Source organism: Macaca fascicularis, chromosome 9, assembly GCF_037993035.2.
Source record: "Macaca fascicularis isolate 582-1 chromosome 9, T2T-MFA8v1.1".
In the NCBI taxonomy this organism is placed as follows: domain Eukaryota; kingdom Metazoa; phylum Chordata; class Mammalia; order Primates; family Cercopithecidae; genus Macaca; species Macaca fascicularis.
In genome coordinates this window covers 125,453,250-125,471,900 of record NC_088383.1, presented here as the reverse complement: position 1 = coordinate 125,471,900, position 18,651 = coordinate 125,453,250, and the positions used below count along the sequence as shown (strand labels likewise).

Genomic DNA, 18,651 nt, shown 5'->3' with positions numbered 1-18,651 from the left:
CCACCTTGCCTGTGTCTGTATCCTTCAGGTTAAGGCAACACTAGAAAACGTATGGGATAACTTTGGTTTTAAAACAGGAGCTTTTAAGAATATTCACAAACTCAAATAACGCAATATCAAGAAAGCAAATGATCCAATTGAAAATGGGCAAAGGATTCGAATAGTTCTCAAAAGAAGACATACAAATGGCCAACAGATTTATGAAAAAATGTTGAACATCCCTAATCATTAGGGAAATGCAAAACAGCATCACAATGAGATATCACCTCACATCTGTTAGAATGGCTATTATAAATAAAAGATAACAAGAGCTGTCAAAGATTTGGAGAAAAGGGAAAACTTGTACACTGGTGGAGGGAATATAAATAGGTAGAGCCATTATGGAAAATAATATGGAGGTTCCTCGAAAAACTAAAAATAGAATTACTATATGATCTATCAATCTAACTTCTGGGAATACATGCAAAGATATCAAAATCATTATGCTGAAGAAGAGATATTTGCACTTCCATTTCATTGCAGCATTATACATAATAGCCAAAATATGGAATCAACCTGTGTCCATCAATGAATTAATGGATAAAGAAAATATGTTATACCTACATGATGAAAAAGGAAATTATGTCATTTGTGACAACATGGATGAACCGGGAAGACATGCTAAGTGAAAGAAGCCAGGCATAGAAGGACAAACACTGGACTGAACATGGTGGCTCACGCCTGAAAATCCCAGCACTTTGGGAGGCAGAGGAGGGTGGATCATGAGGTCAGGAGATTGAGACCATCCTGGCCAACACGGTGAAACCCCGTCTCTACTAAAAGAAAAATACAAAAAATTAGCCGGATGTGGTGGCAAGTGCCTGTAGTCCCAGCTACTTGGGAGGCTGGGGCAGGAGAATGGCATGAACCCTGGAGGCGGAGCTTGCAGTGAGCAGAGGTCGTGCCACTGCACTCCAGCCTGGGCGACAGAGCTAGACTCTGTCTCAAAAAAAAGAAAGACAAACACTGCATAACCTCACTTAATATGTGGAATTTTAAAAAGTCAAACTACATAAGTAGAGGATAATAGTAGTTATCAGGGGCTGAGATTGGGGTGTTGGGAATAGGGAGATATTGATTAGTGGGTATAAAGCTTCAGTTACACAGGAGGAGTAAGTTTCTGAGATGTATTGCTTAGCATTAATAATAATGCATTATATATTTCAAAATTGCTAAGAGTAGATTTAAAACATTCTCATTATTAAAAAATGTTATGTCGGCCGGGTGCAGTGGCTCATGTCTGTAATCCCAGCACTTTGGGAGGTCAAGACAGGCGGATCATGAGGTCAGGAGTTCAAAAACAGCCTGACCAACATAGTGAAACCCCGTCTCTACTAAAAAAAATAGAAACATTAGCCAGGCGTGGTGGTATGTGCCTGTAATCCCAGCTACTCGGGAGGCTGAGGCAGGAGAATCGCTTGAACCCAGGAGGCGGAGGTTGCAGTGAGATGAGATAGCGCCCCTGCACTCCAGCCTGGGTGAAACAGTGAGACTCCATCTCAAAAAAAAAAAAAAAAAAAAATGCTCTGTGAAGATGTGAAGTGACAGATATGTTTAGATTTATGTAATCATTCCACCATGTATACATGTATACATATATCAAACCATCACAATGTACCCCATAAGTATGTACAATTATTATTTGTCAATTAAAAACAAAATCTTAAATAAAAAAGAATATTCACAAAATAGATTATACATCTAGAGTTTAAACAAAAGTGTGATAGGGAACAAAGGAGCAAGCATTTAAAAATGTTTTTAAATATCAGACTAAATTTAATGTGAAATCTACCATCTTAACAAAATCTTAATTGTATGACCCAGTTTTGCTAATTACAGGCATGATGTTGTTCAGAAGATCTCTAGAATTTACTCATCTTGCATGATTGAAACTTTATACCCATTGAATAGCAACTCTATTTCTCTTTCTTTTGCCCATCTCCTGGAAAGAAGCATTCCATTCTTTGCTGCTATGAGTTCGGCTATTTTAGATACCTTATGTAAGTGGAATCATACAATATTTGTCCTTCTGTGACGGGCTCATTTCACTTAGCATAATGTCCTACAGGTTCATCTGTTTTGTTGCATATAACAGGATTTTCTTCTTTCCTAAAGTTGAATAATATTCCATTGTGTATATATACATTTTCTTCATCCGTTCTTTTGTTCATGGACATGTATGTTGTTTCCATGTCTTGATTATTGTAAATAATGCTTCAGTGGACATGGAAGTGGAGATACCTATTCTAGATCTTAATCTCAGTCTTTTGGTTAAGTACCTAGAAGTGTGATTGCTGGATCATATGGTAGTTTTATTTTTAATTTTTTGAGGAATCTTCATAGTGTTTTACATAATGGCTGTACCATTTTACATTCCCACCAACAGTGTACAAGGGTTTCAATTTCTCCCAATTCTCAACACTTATAAGCTTTTTTTTTTATAATAGCCATTCTAAAAGACGTAAGATGGTATCTCACCATGAATTTGATTTGCTTTTCCCTGATGATTAGTAATGTTCAATAGTTTTTCATAAACCGGTTGGTTATTTGTGTGTCTTCTTTTAAAAAATGACTATTTAGGTCGGGCACGGTGGCTCATGCCTGTAATCCCAGCACTTTGGGAGGCAGAGGTGGGCAGATCACGAGGTCAGGAGATTGAGACCATCCTAGCTAACACGGTGAAACCTCATCTCTACTAAAAATCCAAAAAAAAAAAAAATTAGCTGGGTGTGGTGGCAGTCGCCTGTAGTCCCAGCTACTCGGAAGGCTGAGGCAGGAGAACGGCATGAACCCAAGAGGCAGAGCTTGTAGTGAGCCAAGATCATGCCACTGCACTCCAGCCTGGGTGACTGTGCAAGACTCCGTCTCAAAAAAAAAAAAAAAAAAAAAGACTATTTAAGTCCTTTGCCCATTTTAAAACCAGGTTATTTGTCTTTTTGTTATTAAGTTGTTGGAGTTCCTTATATATTTTGGATTTAAGCCCTTATCAGATATATGATAACATATATAGTTTGCAAATATTTTCTTCCATTCCATAGGTTGCCTTTTCACTGTGTTAATTGTTTCCTTTCCTGGGAAGAAGCTTTTTAGTTGGATGTAGTCCCCTGTGTTCATTCTTGCATTACTATAAGGAAATACCTAAGGCTGAGTAATTTATAGAAAGAGGTTTAATTGACTTATGGTTCCATAGGCTATATACATAGCACAGTGCTGGCATCTGCTTCTGGTGAGGCCTCAGGGAGCTTAGAATCATCAGGGAAGGCAAAGGAGGAGTTAGTGTATTGTAGAGTGAGAGCAGCAGTAAGAGGCAAGTGGGGAGGGACCATGCTCTTTACAATCAGATCTTGTGTGAACTGAGTGAGAACTCACTCATCAGCAAGGTGGTGGCACTAAACCATTCATGAGGGATTCATCCCCCTGAATTAATTAATACCTTCCACTAAACCCCATCTCCAAACTGGGGATGACATTTCAATATGAGATTTGGAGGCGACACACATCCAAACCATATCATTCCACCCCACCCCCCTACACCTCATGTCCTTTTCACATTGCAAAATACAATCATCCCTTCTTACTATTCCCCCAAAATGTTAATCATTCTAGCATCAACTCAAAGTTCAAAGTCAAAAGTCTCATCTGAGACTCAAGGCCAAGATATAATGGTGGTACAGGAATTGGGTAAACAGTTCAATTCCAAAAAAGAAAAATTGACCAAAAGAAAGAGGTAATAGGCCCCATGCAAATCTGAAACCCAGCAGGTCAGGCATTAAATCTTAAAGCTCCAACATAATCCTTGACTCCAGCTCCTGTAGCTTCTCTGGGTGTGACCCACATACTGCTCTCTGGGGTTGGAGATGAGTGCCTGCCAGTTTTTATAATCATGGATCTTCCAGCGGATCTAACATTCTGGGGTCTGGAGGGCAGGAGCCCCTTCCCACAGATCCACTAGGCAGTTCCTCAGTGGAGACTCTGTGTAGGGGTTCAATCTCACATTTCTTCTTGGCATTTCCTTAGTAGAGTTTCTCTGTGGGGGCTCGGCCCCTGCAGCAGGCTTCTGCCTGGGCACACAGACTTATCTATACATCCTCTGAAATCTAGTTGGAAGCTGCCAAGCTTCCTTCGCACTTGCATTCTGAGCATCTGCAGATTTAACACCATTTGAAAACTAACAAGGCTCATGGCTTGCACCCTCCAGAGCTGTGTTCTAAGCTGTACCTGGGACCCTTGGAGCTGAGGGTGAAGCCTGAGTAGCTGGGATGCAGGGAGCAGTGTTCTGAAGGCTAAGCAGGGCAGTGGCACCCTAGGCCTGGGTTCTGAAATCGTTCTTTCCTTTTAGGCATCTGGGCCTGCGATGGGAGGGGCTGCCTCAAAGATCTCTGAAATGCCTTTCAGGCCTTTTCCCCATTGTCTTGGATAGTAGCACCCGACTCCTTTTTAGTCATGCTAATCTCTCTAGCAAGTGGTTGCTCCACAGCCCACTTACATTCTTCTCCTGAAAAAGCTTTTTCTTTGTCTGCCACATGGCTAGGCCAGGCTGCAAATTTTCCAAACTTCAATGTTCTGCTTCCCTTTGAAATATAAGTTCCAACTTTAAGTCATTTATTTGCTCCCATATCTGATTGTAGATTGTTAGAAGCAGTCAGATCATATATTGAATGCTTTGCTGCTTAGAAACTTCTTCTGCTAGATACCTGAAGTCATTACTCTTAAGTTCAACATACTGCAGATTCCCACGGTGTGGACACAATGCAGCTAAGCACTTCGGAAGGGTGTAACATGGGTGACCCTTACTCCAGTTCCCAATAACTTTGTCATTTCTGAGACCTCATCAGCCTGGATTTCACTATCCATATCTCTATCAACATTTTGGTCACAACCATTTAACAAGTCTCTAAGAAGTTTAAAACTTTCCCTCATCTTCCTGTATTATTCTGAGCCCCACAAACTCTCCCAACATCTGCTAATTTCCCAGCTCCAAAGTCACTTCCACATTCTGAAGTATCTTTACAGCAATGCCCTGCTCCTTTTTACTATATATTTTTTTTTGTGTGTGTGTTAGTTCATTCTTGTGTTGCTATGAAGAAATATCTAAGGTTGGGTAATTCATAAAGAAAAGAGGTTTAATTGGCTCATCGTTTTGTAGGCTATGCATAAGGCATAGTGCCAACATCTGCTTATGTCTGGAAGCTTATGATTATGGTGGAAGGCAAAGGTGGGGCTGGGCTATCACATGGCAAGAGCAGGAGCAAGAGAGTAAGCGGGGAGGTTCCATGCTCTTTTAAATAAACAGATAGTATGTGAACTAACTGAGCAAGAACTCACTCATCATCAAGAGGATGGCACTAAGCCATTCATGGGAGATCCACCGCTATGATTCAATACCTCCCACTATGCCCACCTCCAAATTTATGACCACATTTCAACATAAGATTTGGAGGGGACATGCATCCAAACCACATCTTCTTCCTTGTCTATTTTTGCTTTTGCTGCCTGTGATTTTGGTGAAATATCCAGGAAATCATTGTCAGGTCCAATGTCATAAAGCTTTTCTTCTATGTTTTCTTCTAGGAGTTTTATAGTTTTAGGTGTTATGATTGTCTTTAATCTATTTCAAATTGATTTTTTTGTGTGTGTGTATAGTGTAAGATAAAGGTCCAATTTAATTCCTTTTTATGTGGATATCCAGCTTTCCCAATGCCAGTTGTAGGAGGAGCCTATCCTTTCTTCATTGTATATTCTTGGCACTCCTGTGGAAGATCAGTTGACCATACATGCATGAGTTTCCTTCTGAGATTTCTATTCTGTCTTTATGCCAGTGCCACACTACTTTAATTACTGTAATTTCGTAATAAATTTTGAAAACAGGAACTGTGATGATTCCAGCTTAGTTCTTCTTTCTCAAGATTGTTTTGACTATTCAGGGTCCTTTGTGATTCCGTATACATTTCGCAATTGTTTTTACTATTTCCGTTAAAAAATGCCATTGGAATTTTGATAGGTATTACATTGAATCTGTAGATAGCTTTGGATAGTATGAACATTTTGATAATATTGACTCTTGATTCACGAACACAGGATGTCTTTCCATTGATTTGTGTCTTCTTTAATACAAGTCTGTTCATATTTTCTATTTCTTCATGATTCAACCTTGGTAGGCTGTATGTTTCTAGGAATTTATCTATTACTTCTAGGTTATCTTAAATCTTGTGTAATTATTTATACTAGTCTCATGTTCCTTTTATTTCTGTGGCCTCAATAATCATGTCTCCTTTTTATTTCTTAGTTTTTCAAATGTTGGTCTTCTCAAGTTTTTTTTTAGTCTAGCTAAAGGTTTGTAAGTGTTGTTCATCTTTTCAACAAACGAACTTGCAGTTTTGTTCATTTCTTAACATTGTTTTTGTATTCACTATTTTGTTCATTTCTGCTGTAATTTTTATTATTTCCATTCTTCTGCTGACTTTAGAATAAGTTTATTCTCCTTTATCTAGTTCAGGGGTATCCAATTTTTTGGTTTCCCTATGCCACAGTGGAAGAAGAATTGTCATGGGCCACACATAAAATAAATTAACACTAATGATATCTGATGAGTTTTAAAAAAAGGTCAATGCATAAATCTCATAATGTTTTCAGAAAGTTTACAAATTTGTGTTGGGCCACATTCAAAGCAGTTCTGGGTTGTGGGTTGGGTAAGCTTGATCTAGTTCTTTTTTTTTTTTTCTTTTTTTTTTTTTTTTTGAGACGGAGTCTCGCTCTGTCGCCCAGGCTGGAGTGCAGTGGCGCAATCTCGGCTCACTGCAAGCTCCGCCCCCCGGGTTCACACCATTCTCCTGCCTCAGCCTCCCGAGTAGCTGGGACTACAGGCGCCCACAACCGCGCCCGGCTAAGTTTTTGTATTTTTAGTAGAGACGGGGTTTCACTGTGGTCTCGATCTCCTGACCTTGTGATCCGCCCGCCTCGGCCTCCCAAAGTGCTGGGATTACAGGCGTGAGCCACTGCGCCCGGCCGATCTAGTTCTTTTATGTGTAAAGTTAGGTTGTTGAATGGAGACCTTTTGTCTCTTTAAATTTAGGTGTTTGTCACTATAAACTTCCTTCTTAGTCTGCTTTTGCTGAATCCCAAAAGTTTTGGTATGTTGTGTTTTTGTTTTCATCTGTCTCATGGTATTTTATAATTTCTCTTTTGATTCATTATTTGACCCATTGATTGTTTAAAAGTTTTCTGTTTAATTTGCACATATTTGTGTATTTTCCAGTTTTCCTTTTGCTATCGAATTCTATTTTCATTCTACTGTGGTCAAGAAAGATACTTGGTACTATTGCAGTCTTCTTGAGTTGGCTAAGATTTTGTTCTAACCTAATTTGTGATCTATCTTGGAGAAGGTTCTGTGTGTACTTGAGAAGAAAGTGTATTCTGCTGTTGTTGGGGGAAATATTCTATGCCCATGTTTTAGGTCCATTTGGTCTATAGTGTTGTTCAAGTTGCTGTTCAAATAAGTTTTCTTCTTATTTGTTTTCCATCTGGGTGATATATCCATTATTGAAAAGCAGATAATGAAAACTACCATTATTTGACTGCTATGTATTTCTCCCTTCCATTCTGTTAATGTTTGCTTGTATATTTAGGTACTCTGGTGTTGGGTGCATATATATTTATAATTATTATATCTTCCTGGTGATTCGATTCTTTTATCATTATATAATGACCTTTGTCACTTGTGATACTTTCCGACTTAAAGTCTATTTTTTGTCAGATACAAGTACAGTCATTTGTTTTCTTATGGTTACCATTTGTGTTGATTATTCTTTTCCATCTCTTCACTTTAAACCTATGTGTGTCTCTAAAATATAAAATGAATCTCTTGTAGACAGCATGCAGTTAAATCTTTTCAAAACTATTTATTCAATCACTCTATATCTTTTGATTAGAGATGATTAGAGAGTTTAATACATGTTTAATGCAAGTTTAATACATGTTTGTCTATTTTTGCTTTTGCTGCCTGTGATTTTGGTGAAATATCCAGGAAATCATTGTCAAGTCCAATATCATAAAGCTTTTCTTCTAGGAGTTTTATAGTTTTAGGTGTTGTGATTGTCTTTAATCTACTTCAAATTGATGGGGTTTTTTGTGTGTGTATAGTGCTGCTTACTCTGCTGCCTAGGCTGGAATGCAGTCTGTTACCTAGGCTGGAGTGCAGTGGCACCATCTCAGCTCATTGCAACCTCCACCTCCCAGGTCCAAGCGATTCTTGTGTCTTAGCCTCCCATGTAGCTGGGATTACAGGTGCGCCACCATGACCGGGTAATTTTTTGTATTTTTAGTAGAGATGCGGTTTCACCATGTTGGCCAGGTTTCTCTCGGCTTCCTGACGTCAAGTGATCTGCCTGCCTTGGCCTCCTAAAGTGCTGTGATTACAGGCACGGGTCACCACACCCGGCCTTCAATTATTATATTCTTTTGCTCCAAGATTTGTTTGGTACTTTTTATATTTGTTTAATCTTCTTGTTGAAATTGTCACTTTGTTCATGCAATATTCTCCTGACCTCATTTAACATTTTTATGATGGTTAGTTTGAATTCTCTGTCAGTTAAACATATATCTCTGTTTCGTTAGGGTTTGTTTCTGCAGATGAATCTGTTTCTTTGGTATATATTGTTTCTTCATTTTCCTTGACTCTTTATGTTGGTATTTGCACATTAGAAAAAGCAACCACCTCTGCCAGGGTGTTCATGGATTGTTCTTTGTGGGAGAAGACTCTCACCAATCAGCCTAGCCAATAGTTCTGGGCACCTGTCAAACCTGTGTGCTGGTTCAAACCACTATCTTTATTCTTAGCAGCCTTCAGCATCTGGAGTAAGCTGAGTGCCATCAGCACTTCCAAGAGAGTCAAGACAGAAATCAGTCTCTCAGGCAGCCCGTGGAAAAGTTGGAACTTTTGATTTGCAGTCTAACTCTTTTCCTCCCAAGGAAAACATGGGATCGAGGGTATTCTACCCCATCACTTTGTCTGCACTGAGCTAGGGGAAGGGGCTATAGTGACTGCTTTAATGCCATCTTTCTTCCTATCTTTGTTCTCATTGGCTCCTAGGTACTAAAGTATTCTGGGTTCTATCAATGCTCCAAGACATGTGATATTGAAGTGATTACCCTGAGCAGCCCCCAGAAAAACTGAAACATTGGGTATGAAGTCCCACTTTTTCCATCCACAAGGTGAAGCGGGAAGCTAGGAGTTTCCTTCAGATCATATGGTGCTGGGTCAGGGGTAGAAGTTAAGACAAGAAGGTATCTCAAATTTTCCTCCTGCCTTCATTGTAGCTGGTTTTATATTTACCCAGGATGTAAGAGCCTTTCAACTAGTTTCTGAATTTCTCACGAAGAAAATTTGTCTGCGTGTTGTTGTTGAATCAGTGTGCTTGTTGGAGAAAGAAGGATCTAGATCTTCCTATTCTATTATCTTAATAATTTCACTCCTGAGAAAGCATATTTTAGTTTCACCTAAGTTTCAGGCTCTCATAATTATCACAAAAATCAAACAATTGATTTTACTTGCATACATTTTTCATTTGATCAAATGTTCCATTTTTTCCACCAGTTATGACAGTTTTATAAGTCACAGAATAAAGAATATTTTCTTTCTCATTTACATATGTGAATAACTGCCAATGAATGCTACATGGTCATTAGGACATCCCTTTCTCTACTGTTGCCACTATTTGTTTGTTTGTTTGTTTGTTTTTGAGACAGAGTCTCACACTCTCGCCCAGGCGGGAGTGCAGTGGCGCTGTCTCAGCTTACTGCAAGTTCCGCCTCCCCGGTTCACACCATTCTTCTGCCTCAGCCTCCCGAGTAGCTGGGACTACAGGCACCTGCCACCACTCCTGGCTAATTTTTTGTATTTTCAGTAGAGATAGGTTTTCACCATGTTAGCCAGGATGGTCTCCATCTCCTGACCTTGTGATCCACCCACCTTGGCCTCCCAAAGTGCTGGGATTACAGGTGTGAGCCACCACGCCTGGCCGACTGTCGCCACTATTTTAAATGTCTATTTTCTTTCATATCTCCTTATGTAGGTTGGTATTTGAGATCATTCTCAGCCCTTATCCCCTTCATTGTTCTCCTTCTTCCCCATCTTCCTACCCCATTCCCAGGCACCTGCTTGCCCCAGAACCAATCCAGGTGGTGAATTGTGGTGGCCTAGTAACTTGTGATGAGATGACGGAAAGAGAGGTGAAGAAGAGTGTCAGCTGTTCTTTTAGTTGCTCCTTCTTTAAACTTGAATCCTGAATTATCCCCAGAGGCCCCGGAGCCCACTCACCCTAAACCCTTTTCCCACTCCAAGGTGGCCTATTCAATTCAATCAACATTTAATTCCACAAACATTTTCCTCCTCAGTTCTGCAAACATCTCCTGTCAGCTTCCTATGAACCAATATTATTTATTTACTGGACATAGGAAAACCCACAGCTCAGGCCCTAAGATCAATGAAGAAATTCGCCAAAGCTTTTTTTTTTTTTTCTAAAGAGAAGATGAAGATGAATCTGATTTCATCCTTTGTACACAAAGACTGTCTCTAAAGATCTTGTACCCTAGTCTTCCTTGACAGAGTGGGAAGAGAAGATAGAGAAGTGCCGGGGCATAAATGAGTTTTTGGATCCCTAATTTCTTCTTCAGGATGTTTACTGACAGTCGTGATGTTCAAATATCACCCAACCTGGTTGCTCATCCAATTTGTTTCTGCTCCTGCCACTTTCCATTCTACTGCCTTGCATTTTCTTCACCCACTACTTGTCACCAACTGACATTTTCTTGTTCATTGGTTTCTGTGTGTGCCTCCATTGCCTACTAGAGTGTACATTTTGTCAGAGCAGAAACGCTGTCTTACTTACAAGTCATATCTTCCATGCCCAGCCCACAGTAAGTGCAGAGTGAAATATATATTTGTTGAATGAATGAATGAAGCCTCCTCAAAAATCTGAACGGATTATGCATCTTCAGATTTTACTACCCTGCATTTTAGGGTGGGAAATTACTTTTTGGAAAGCATTTGGAGATTCGTAAATGTCGCAGAGTATAGGCCTAATAAATAGCAAGATCTATTTTATTCTTTTAGAGAATATGTGGGTTAAATAGTTGTGTCTAAACTGGCTTACAGACCTAACTAATTCACAGGCACAGAGCCCTCTTTTTGTGTGAAAATACGTGTCATATTCTAAACAAAAAACATTTGTAAGATGGTAACAATGTATAATTTTAAGGATAGATTTACAATGTGATGAAACTGATTGAGATGGTCTAACATGCTGACCAGGGCACTGACCTTGCGGGGGTAGTTTTCAGTGATGAGCCTGTGCAGACACACTGCCACCTAGTGATGATTCAAATAACCACAGACTCGACTACGAAGAAACTTTTCCTTTTCTGTCTACCATGTACAAATGCTTATTATTTCACGTGGTCAGTACTTGTCTAAGCTAATAAAGAAAGACATTCAATTGTCCCAACTTCTGAGTGTTAATATCCAAAACCAATTCAATATAATTTTTAAAAAATCAAGTCTTCTTACCACGAGAACATCAATAAAATAAGCCACCTCAGCACCAACAACACGGAGATTGTTTACAGCATGGATGTATTCCCGTGAACCGTAGATCCAATCTAAATTAATGCAGTTTATATCTTCCAGCTGTAGCAACACCTGGCACAAAGATTCACATAAATATTAAAGAAATAAGTGTTCAAGGAAACCGACGTGTCTTAACACTTGATTACTAGTAGGTTGATGTGGTTAGGCTTTGCGTCCCCACCCAAATCTCATCTTGAATTGTAATCCCCATAATCGCCATAATCTCCACGTGTCAAAGGAGAGACCAGGTGGAGGTAATTGAATGATGGGGGCGATTTCCCCTATGCTGTGTTCCGGCTAGTGAGTTCTCATATGAGATCTGATGGTTTTATAAGGGACTCTTCCGCCTTCACTTGGCATTTCTCCTTCCTGCTGCCTTGTGAAGCAGTGCCTTCCGCCATGATTGTAAGTTCCCTGAGGGCTCCCCAGCCATGCTGAACTGTGAGTCAATTAAACCTCTTTCCTTTATAAATCACCCAGTCTAGTGCAGTTCTTTATAGCATATGAAAATGGACTAATACATAGGTATTAATAGAGAACCTACTACAGGCTAGGCTCTGTCCTAACCCATATATATATATATATATATATATATATATATGTACACATACACACATATTAGTAATTAGCACTTATACATTAGTACCTATGTCATTGAGTGAGAATTAAATTTATATATATAAACACATATATTCAGTATATATAAAATACATACACATAAATTTAATTCTCACTCAGTGAGATAGGTACTAATGTTATCTTCACTATATGGCCTTATAAATATTTAATTGCTTATGATGTTAGCAGTCTATTAATCTTAAGTATAGCAGAGAAAGATTAATTTTGTCGAGTTAACTTGGAAATTGTTTTTCTTAAATTAATTGAGAAATTGATCATACCATTTAATCTTCTGTCAAGAGAAGAATTTATTCAAGAGTGATTATACAAATTTGCTCCCCTTGTAATCTGTGCAATTTATAATAAAAATAAATGGGAAATGAATAACTCATTTGAGGCCCTGTAACACGGATAATTGTGGATAACTGAATGGAAGATCTCCAGGAATATACATCAATACCTTGCAAAGTACATTCATGTTAAACATAAAGCTCACATGCTAGTGTAAAAAGGAGTTTATTCATGTCATACATTGCACATGTCTCTCTGCCATTTGCCATCTGTTTTCCATCCAGCTATGTTGATACGGGTGATCCTGTCTGTTCCAAAATATGAGGCTTGGATAGTTGAAGAATTAACCGCACTGATCTCCTGTTTCAAGCAGAAAGAGATTAAGGAAAAATAGTAATTAAAAATTATTTAATAGTTAGTAGATCTATTCCAAAGCTGCTCAAAAGTGTTTCACTACATTTGATTTTTAACAACTTTCTTTAATATATTTTTACTAAATAGTTACTGCTACGTACTATAAAAGTACCATAAATTATTTTTATTATTATTTAGAGACAAGGTCTCACTGTGTTGCCCAGGCTGAAGTGCAATGACTCCATCATAACTCACTGCAGTTGCAAACTCCTGGGTTCAAGCCATCTGGCCTCCTCAGCCTCCTCAGTAGTTGGACTACAGACACATGCCACCACACATGGCTAATTATAAACATTTTTTTTTAGAGACTGGGTCTCACTATGTTGCCTAGGCTGATCTTGAACTCGTGGCCTCAAGTGATCTTCCTACCTCAGCCTCCTGAGTCGCTGGGATTATAGGCATGAGCCACCACGTCTAGCTCAAAAAATTAATGCATCATACAATGCAGTATACAAATTCAACACAAGGAGAGAAAAAATCTTTGATTTTTAAAGTAATGTTTGCAAGACAATGTAGGGAAGTTTAAATCAGAATTTCAATAAATCTTACTTTTGTATAACATTTCTCAGTGATCAGTGTAATTCATGAGAATTAAAACATGCCTAGAAGCATGCCAAAAACATGGCAAAAATGGAGGCTGTCCACCCCACTTTATGAGTAAGGAATTGAGGTTAGAATCTCATCGCATGAAATATACCAGCATATTGAAGACAATTTTATATGACTATGTCAAATATTCTTTTGTATTGCTTGTATTTTGTTGGATTGCCTTAACAACAAAACTCTCAAAGACTTTAGGAGACTATACATTTAAGTGATTTTGTTATTTAAAACAATAAAAGGCACAAGTATAAGCGATTCTATTGGAAAAAATGAATACTTAAATCAGCAAATAGCAACTCTGACTGTGGTGAATCCTATAACCTGGAAGCAATACATTTAGATATTTATGAAATTCAAACAAAGAGCCTATTTCTGGCTACCTGTGTTTAATAGTAATGCAATTAATCATACAATTTGCTGGCTAGGTAAAGTGTCTCCAAGACTGTAAGCTAATGGTTATGAGAGTCATAAGCTGGCTTGCTCAGTAATTATAATAGCTAACACTCCTATCTGTCTATTTGCCAGGCATTGTTCTAAGCACTTTATGGAGTAGCTCATTTAACTCTCCCAACACTGTGAGGTAGCTACTAATTTTAAAAATTAGAAAAGGGGGCACTGAGGGGCCAAGTACTTGCCAAAAAGTACTGCAGCTAATGAATGCTGGAGCCAGGGTTCAAATCCACATGGCCTTTGAAGTTAGGTGCTTCACCACTGGGCTCTCAAGTCATGTTCTGATTATGGTTTTCTCTACTGATAGGGCCCAAACCAGATGTGGGATTTGCTGAAGTGGGCAATAAAATCAATTGCCTTCTAGGAAGCATTTTTCTGCTAAATAATCCAATCCGAGTACAAAAACATGATTCCATCTATGTATCTAAGAGAATCCAGATGCTCACTCATTTCAACTCTCTTAGGCCCAGCTGGAGCGCCTCAAACACCTACTGTAGTCCCGTTTCTACATCAGAAAAACCTTTTGGAGGGAATTTAATCCGAAAAAAATGGTTTATTCTTTTCTCAACATGAGAATAGTTTGAATAGGTGAGACCTCAAGCAAATCTCCAAGTGGCATTCTAACAGGTATTGTGAGGTCTGAGTATCTGTTGTCATGCTAGTGTAAAGAGGAGCTCATTCACATCATGCATTGCACGTGTCTGTCTGCCATCTGCCATCTGGTTTCCATGCAGGTATGCTGATATGGGTGATCTTGTCTGAGATCGCTGAGGAGTTTCATCAAGTAGCATAGGTGGAGAAAACACTTTGGTTCATTTCACATTCACTCTGGCACAACCCTCTAAAGTAGCTTTTCAACATAAGCGTGGGAAACTCCATACAGCATCACGGGATCAAAAGAAGACAGCTTAGATTCTGCTGCCACAAGGATAGAAACCAGGAAATGATGCCAATATCGTACACAATAGGTTATCGAGAGGAAGAGTGAATTAAAGTATCAAGGTTTATCTGGGCCTTTTAGCATTCTTTGACTGAGTAGACATGAAGCATAATAGGTATGAGATCAATCTATTCTGAAGACTACATTTCCAGTGGTATCATCTCTAGCAAGTAAAAAATAGTTACCAGTTAGGTATGTTCTAACCCTGACTAAAGCTGCAGACACAGAAACTACTGGAAGTGTGCAACATGTCCATCACCACCAGTGACTGCATAAGTCACTATAGGTTAAGGTGTCATGGATTCATGGGTGAAGCAGGTTGGTTTTATTCTTACAGAAAGGTGAAAAGGTAACTGTAAAGACCTGTGACTTCCAGGACACCAAGTTTATTGTACCACACCACGTTTACCTTTGACAATTCCTCACTTGGAGAAGGGAGTATGTTAACTGTGTAGAGTTAATTTCTGATTTGTTTATAAATGAGTCCAATTCATATAACATATGAGTCAGGCCTGTGGAAATCCTTATTTTAATTACACACCTTGACTCATCCTATATCACAGTTGTTAGAAAAACACTTTAACAGAAAACAATAGGCTTCCATCCATTACAAAATTCAGATACATATCTGGTTTAATTACACAGGATTCTTTCCAAATGGAGGGAAGTAGGTAAGGTGTAAAGAACATTATTTAGGGAAGTATTTAGTTTTCCAATTTTCTTTTCATTGGCAAGAGGACCCAGCTTCACCTAAACACTGTCTTTATCACCTTCTGTTTTACTGACCATGCTCCACAGAATTCAAGTGCATGGCCACTTATATAAAAGGATAAAAGGAACCATGAGCCTGATTAACCCTAAGAGTGAAGATCAGGGAATAGAGTTAGTCCTAAGTGGATAAATATGCCCTGACCATCCTAAAAGGCAGAGAGGCTGCCCCAAAATACTTGTATTCAGCATAGATTCTCTTCACTTAAAAAAAAGCTAATCTTCTAGCGAACAATACAGTCAGGATGGCTGAAGGTGACCCCAAGAAACCAAAGGGCAAGATGTCTGTTTATGCCTTATTATATGTGCAGAGAAGAACATAAGAAGAAAAACCCAGAGGTCCCTGTCAATTTTGCAGAATTTTTCAAGAAGTGCTCTGAGAGGTGGAAGACAATGTCCAGGAAAGAGAAATCTAAATTTGATGAAATGGCAAAGGTGATTAAAGTGCACTATGATTGGGAAATGAAGGATTATAGACCAGTTAAGGGAGGCAAGAAGAAGGATCCTAATGCCCCCAAAAGGCCACCGTCTGGATTCTTCCTGTTCTATTCAGAATTCTGCGCCAAGATCAAATCCACAAACCCTGGTATCTCTATTGGAGACGTGGCAAAAAAGCTGGATGAGATGTGGAATAACTTAAATGACAGCAAAAAAGCAGCCTTGCATCACTAAGGCGGCAAAGCTGAAGGAGAAGTATGAGAAAGATGTTGCTAACTCTAAGTCGAAAGTAAAGTTTGATGGCACATAGTGTCCTGCTAAAGTTGCCCGGGAAAAGACGGAAGAGGAAGATGAAGAAGATGGAGAGGAAGAGGAGGAGGAGGGGGAGGAGGAATAAAGAAACTGTTTATCTGTCTCCTTGTGAATACTTAGAGTAGGCGAGCTCTGTAACTGATACATTTCTTATTTGAGAAGTGTCTGTTGCCCTCATTAGGTTTAATTACAAAGTTTGATCATGATCATATTGTAGTCTCTGAAAGTGCTCTAGAAATAGTCAGTGGTTTACATGAAGTGGCCACAGGTGTCTGGAGCACCCTGAAACTGTATGAAAGTTGTACATATTTCCAAACATTTTTAAAATGAAAATGCAAAGAAAGTTAAGATATACATAGCATTAAAATCAACATTTTAACCATTTTAAAGGGTAAACTCAGTGGCATTAAGTCATTCATGTTGTCATGCAGCTATCACTACCATCTTTCTCCAGAACTGTTTCATCACCCCAAACTAAAATTCTGTACCCATTAAACAGGAACTCTCCATTACCTACTCTAGGTATCTCCTATAAATGAAACCATAGATTATTTGTCCTTTTGTGTCTCGCTTATTAGCAAAATGTTTTGAAGAGTCATCCATGTTATATTATGTATTAGCATTTCACTTCTTTTTAAAGCTAAGTAATATTCCTCTCTTTACTTCTTGATAATTATAAAACTCAAACTTTTGAGGAATATTTCTTTATAAGGTCTCTATACCCATAGTAAGAACTTTTTTTCCTTGTTTTAGAGAGAGCCACATCTACAGAATTGGTCAAATTCATATAGTATATGGGTCAGACCTGGGGAAATCCTTGTTTTAACTACATAACTTGATTTATCCTATATCTTAGTTGTTGAAAAACACTTTAACAGCAAACAATCGGGCTTGTATCCATTACAAAATTCAGGTACAGATCTGGTTTAATTACACATGATTCTTTCCAAATGGAGGGAAGTGGAGAAGGTGTGAAGGACATTATTTAGGGAAATACTCATCTACAGATGGCAAATTTCAGTAAAGAGTAGTATGTACATATGTATGTGTGTCTGGTGAGTAGACAGCTACAAATCAGACCATATTTGTATGGTAGGAAGGCACAGGAGAAGGCTGTCTTGGCTGGCAAGGCCCAGCAGTATGTGATGGGCCTGATGGAAAGTAAGCCCCAAGGTTACAGATTCAGGTAAAGACTGGAAATGATCTTCTCTGGTCCCCCTTTTTCCCTGCTCCCTATATATAGATCCTCCACCCACTCCTAGTCCTGCCCTCGTTTCTCTGCTTCTGAGATTTCATGTATTCTTTTGGTTTCAATTTTCAACTCCAGCCAGAAGACTTTTGAATCTTTTTCTCCAGTTCTGGGCTGCCTGCTTGGCTGTCAGACTAACATATCCAATAGGTTGCTCAAGCCTCACCTGTCCAGAATCTAACTCCTCTTTTATCCTCAATTTTTTTGAGAAAAGGGTTATCATTTTCCCAATCATTTACGTGTGAAATCTCAGACTAGTTTATGATGTTTATCATGTTGATTTTCTATTATCATACTCACTTTCATTACTGCAGTTCAGGCTGTTTCCCATGTGTGATCCAAACTGCACTATAGCTTTCTATTTCACACTGTCAAATGGAACTTTCTGTGATGATGGAAATATTCTATATCTGTACTGTCCAGTATGGTAGCCACTAGCCACATGTGGCTATTGAGCACTTGAAATGTGGCTGGTGTGGCTGATGAACTGAGTTTTTAATTTGATTTAATTGTAATTTTAATAGTCACATGTGGCCAGTGGCTAGTGGTCTCATAGTCACCTCTGATCTCTTCCAGCTTCAGACAAGAGAGCAACTGCAGCCACAGTAAATGCCCTAAAGCAGCTCTGAAAAGCTCTCAGTGGGGCCTCATGACTTACAGGAGGAAGTACAAACTCCACAGGAAGGAACTATACAATTTGTTCCTCAACTACTTTTCTAACTAACCTTACTTTTGAAGACTCCTTCTGTGCCCCTAGACTAACCCAACACATCATCCATCAGATGCGCCTGTGGTTTCTCTTCTTTATGTTCATGCCACTTCCTTTGCCATTACCCTGCTTACCTCTGCTTGTGAGCATCTTGCCCATCCTGCAGGATACACCTCAAACACATGTCCTCCTCAAAA

The 18,651-nt window shown here is 38.9% G+C and overlaps 1 protein-coding gene and 1 pseudogene across 1 annotated transcript in view; one reads left to right on the top strand and one right to left on the bottom strand.

The window, feature by feature from the left end:
* PNLIPRP3 (pancreatic lipase related protein 3) overlaps positions 1-18,651 on the bottom strand; it is a 50,504-nt gene that overhangs the window by 22,631 nt on the left and 9,222 nt on the right. The window contains exons 3-4 of the mRNA XM_005566529.4: positions 12,812-12,931; positions 11,603-11,734 (exon numbers count right to left, since the gene is read on the bottom strand). Coding sequence (XP_005566586.3) covers positions 11,603-11,734; positions 12,812-12,931 — 252 coding nt within the window. The remainder of the gene's footprint in view (positions 1-11,602; positions 11,735-12,811; positions 12,932-18,651) is intronic.
* LOC107130896 (high mobility group protein B3 pseudogene) lies at positions 15,992-16,581 on the top strand (annotated as a pseudogene).